The sequence below is a fragment of the Poecilia reticulata genome, unplaced genomic scaffold (genome assembly GCF_000633615.1).
Source record: "Poecilia reticulata strain Guanapo unplaced genomic scaffold, Guppy_female_1.0+MT scaffold_870, whole genome shotgun sequence".
Lineage (NCBI taxonomy): Eukaryota > Metazoa > Chordata > Actinopteri > Cyprinodontiformes > Poeciliidae > Poecilia > Poecilia reticulata.
In genome coordinates, this window is record NW_007615614.1 from 1 (window position 1) to 4,542 (window position 4,542).

Here is a 4,542-nt window from a genome sequence, read left to right on the forward strand (position 1 = left end):
TTAAAATACAACCTAAAGGGGAAAACAGAATGTTACACACATTTTCATGCAATACCCTCTTTACATCAACATAAAGAGGAAAATAGAAGTTCAAAATTGTTGTTCACTCCTGATTTAGGTTAAATCTGACAGGACCTTGAAGCAAACAGTGTTGGGAACATTGGAATGACAAGAGAAATGAAATTAAGAAATTTAGTTTGATCTCAACAATTCTTGTCACAGTGAAATTCAAATATAATGTTGTAATTCATTTTTGGCTATAATATCATACAGCTCAATCTCAGAGGGAAAATCAAACCTAATTGACTTTGCTTAATTAACTCTTCTTCCATATCTCAATAAAAACAGAACCTCTCAAATGTTAGTAACTTGTACACAAGTCCTATTATGAGTTCAACATACATCAAAGTCCATCCAAATTATATAAAGGTACTACATAAAGTGTTAGACAGTTCTGAGAATTTTACCACCACAGCATATGAACTGCAGATAAAACATGACCTCCTCAGTCACTGAGAAAGAAGGAATTTATTGCGATGAAAGCTTTTAATCAATTTCATTTAAATCTCTAATCATATAATATCAACATTTAAATTTTGCAGATAATTATTTTCTTTTTTCTGTGTTCTTTAAATAAAAAATATTATGCAAGAACTACTAATTTTCCTGTTTAAATTAATTAATTAACCTAAAGTCAAATAACACTCTCTAACCACTGCACTGGAATACAAATCACAAATTACTTCTTTCATTAACCATAGATTAAGACTTAATGCAATTTAATCCTAATCTGTAATGTGAACGGTAAACATTGTTGTTAAAAAAGTTAATTAGTTGTGTGAAAAATGATAACCATAGGTGCCATCAGGAGAGGTGTTCAACTTTCTGTCAACATTGTGCCAAAGGTTTTGCACTTACCAACAACAAGCTTAATGTAGGACTTCTGTCCTGGTGGCTTAAGAAGTGGAATTGTACAAGTGTAGATTCCAGCATCAGTCAGCCTTGTGTTTTTGATACGTATGGATGCATTGCCAAATTGCAGCTTATCTTGGAAAAAATCAACACGATTTTTGAAAGTTTCATTTTGACCATCTTTTCCATTGTTGTAATATTTGCCATTGTCATATAAAAACACCTCCTGCTCATCATTTTTCTTCCAGTCGAACACTTGCTGTGTGAGGTCGTCCTTTCCAATGGGAGAACAGGGCAAGATAATATCACTGTCTTCTGTTGCAAACAGTTCTATGAAAACAAATGACATTTTAACAAGTTAAACATGTGGAAAGATAGACAAGACGTTTATGTGTCATACTAATCCAACTTTCAAGAACCTTTGTCGGTAGAGTCATCTGCATCCTTACATCTTATGGAAACTACATTGAGTCAACAAACAAATAATATTCCTAAAAATACAAAAGAAATGAACAATATCCTGTTTGAATATACATAGATTTTTTGTTAAAAAAAGAAAACTGACTCCAGTATTAGTGACATATTCTTATTAAATGAGAAGCCTAGAGCTGCTCTTCTGCTTGGGTTTTTCTGTTTGACCATAATTTTCAAAGAGAAATAAAGTGCAAACTTACAGTACAGCTTAGATTTACAAAGGGCCTTTCACCAAAAGGAGTTATTTGCATTAAATAACTAAATAACTTTAACTTTAACTATCTAATCTGAAACAAATAAAATATATTTTTGGCTTGGATTTCAGAATAAATAGTTCCAGTGTTGAATTGTTAATGGGCAATGAATGATTAAATAAAACCAACTCCAACAACTGGGCAACAAAAGCCCCTTTTGCACTGCACAGCACCCCGGCCAGTCTGACTTCACAGATGGGCTGAGCGTTTTACATTAGGACTTCTAGCCTGGTCCCACCATACTCTCTGGAAGAGCTGTGGTTCCAATCAGGCCAGAAAGGGCTGGTTTGAATTCAGCCATTGATTGGTGCATTGGCTGTGGGGTCAGGACAGAGATGAGTTCTCTTCCAGGTCTCTGGGTGAGAGGGGCATTTATGTTGCAATTAGACTTTCTCAATGTCTGTCATTTTAACATGAGGTGTTCAAAAAAATCCCATCATAATCTATTCTTACCTGTAGGCTTTAAATTATAATAATGACATATTCAGATGCATTTTCAAAGTTTACTGTACATCCTTGTATACAGCTCCTTTGTGGTGTAAAAAAGATAGCATGCAGAAGCTTAAGGTTGCTTATAATGACTCCCTGGGAATTCTATTTAAGAAACCCAGGTTCAGCAGTGAGATGTTGCTGGCCAGTTGTCGATTACTGATCTCTTAAAAGCCTAATCTTCTGATTCTGATTCGGCCGATCCCAATTTTTTTTTTGTCTGAAATGTTGCTAAATATAGCAAGAAAAGTGCTGAGTTTTCAACGGTGGGGTGACTATTCCCAGATAGCACACAATGTTAAATCAACGTTGAAAAATAGTTAGGATCGTTGATTTTTGGTTGAAGTCGACAAATGACGGTGGATCAACCATCAAACAACCATCCAATCAAACCATTGAAACTGTCATTGAATCAATGTTGTTAAAAAAAAATTTAAAGTTACAAAGTTACATACTGCAGCTTTAAAAGCCCAGACTACATCTCTAGTCTGCTTCATTCTGCCTATTAACCCAGTTTTTATTATGTTGTATTTATTTATTTAAACTGTTGTTATTATATTATTATAATAGTATTAATATGTTATTAATATATTAATATTATTAATATATTATATTATTGTAATAATATAATATAATAGTATTATTATAATCTCATTATCATATTGTTTTATTACATTGTATTTGTTTTGATCTTTACAGCACTTTGGCTGAAAGATGTTATATAAAGCTGCCTTGAATTAGGATAAAGCTGTAAAAGATTCACGCTGCTCCTTTAATCTTTTATATAAGTTTTCTTCTGTTAAATTCTACAAGCGCCTTACAGTTAACTACAACATACAAGAGGAGATACAAAAGCGTCCAAAATGTCTGATTCTTTACATATAAATGTACAATAACTAGCGTGAGAAATGAGCGTCATTAATGCGCAGGAGATTCTCGGAAGCAGCTGTAGCTTTTAAAGACGCAGTGCACAATGATGTAACATTCTAACTCAGTGATTGGTTCTGCCTTACAAGCATGACACAAAGCTTGTAATACAGCATGTTTTACATGCTATGAAACGATGCAGTACTTTCGCATCACTTCGGCAATGTATGTATACATATATTTCTGCTCAAATTATTTTAGCAACGCAAATATGACCACATGCAAATGTTCCATTTGCAAATACGAATCCTGAATACTCAAGACTCTTGCAACATTTCAAAATGATAATTTATTTAAATTTGTTAAACATACTTTAGCTCAGAGTGTCCGAAAATTCTAAACACATTTTTAAAAATTCTTACCGATTTCATCACCAAACGATTTTCCAGTAAACGTCAGGAGGCAGAGGGACACACGTAGAAGAAGCTCCATAGCTGCTATAATCTGTCACTTAATCATTTCATCTACAGAGAGCTCTCTGAATGACCGTGTAGCCACTCCTCTCACGTTCCTCATGCTGAGTCATCTCCAACGCGAAGCTTCCGACAAGCAATAAAAACAATACTTCCGGTCCAAAGCAGACAGCATTAACAGGGAATTTCACCTACTAAGCTCAGAGGTGCCACATTCACATCTTGAACACCTGTGGACTGTTATTTTTAAGAAGGCATCATTGGCTACTGCTATTGATATTCAGTGACAACAATTAAATAAATTCATGCCCACTTAATCTAAACATATTTTCCATCTTGCAAAATGTTAAACATGAATAATTTTCCTTCAAATTCATAGCTATGCCTTAATTTGTGTTAGTCTACCACATAAAATCACAAGTGATGAAAAGGATAAGCAGTATTAATACATTTACAAGGCAGTGTAATTAGAACAAAGCTATAAAAGTTTGGTTCCAATGCTGAAGATATTGTATCTAAAATATTTTGAGTGTGGTGCTAAAAGCAGCCTTTAAGTTCATTGTACTTAAATGAGGAGCTGAAAAAACACAAGAAGATGATTTAAGAAAAATATAACACAGTCTCTGCATAGAGTCACACCTGCACATTTATGAACAATCTCAATGTACAAAAAGCTTGTAGGCATAGTAGTAGAAATGACCATCTCTACACAAAGTAAAACATATTTGTTTGATTTGTAATATCAAACAAATATGTAATTAAGCATTGGTGGAACTCATATCATATTCAGTTTGAGAAATCTTTTAATCTCTCATGGCAGCCTTTTAGTTGTCCAAAACACCTGGTTGAACATAGCATCACCTTCAAGGTGCAGCTCCTCTGGGGAGCTGTAGTTTCCAAGTTTCCGCCTCATAGAGACTCCCCTGCCCACGGATCCTCACTCAGCTCTGTCAGACTTGCTAGAGGCAAACTGGCGGAACTGCACACCTGCTGAGCTCATTATAGCCACTTCTCAGTGCAATGCTAGTAAAAATATTGTTAAAAGGTTGATAGATGAGCACTGGTGTGACCTG

General features: G+C 34.5%; 1 protein-coding gene across 1 annotated transcript; it reads right to left on the reverse strand.

Annotated features, from left to right (window-relative positions):
• Window positions 1–6: 6 nt before the first annotated feature.
• Window positions 7–3,583, reverse strand: LOC103461255 (CD276 antigen homolog; the record flags this gene model as incomplete). Its single annotated transcript, XM_008403573.2, has 3 exons — window positions 3,419–3,583; window positions 919–1,242; window positions 7–12 (listed from the first exon to the last, which is right to left on the reverse strand). Coding segments are annotated over exons 1-3 (400 nt in total), but the record flags the coding sequence as incomplete, so codon positions are not given.
• Window positions 3,584–4,542: the final 959 nt, after the last annotated feature.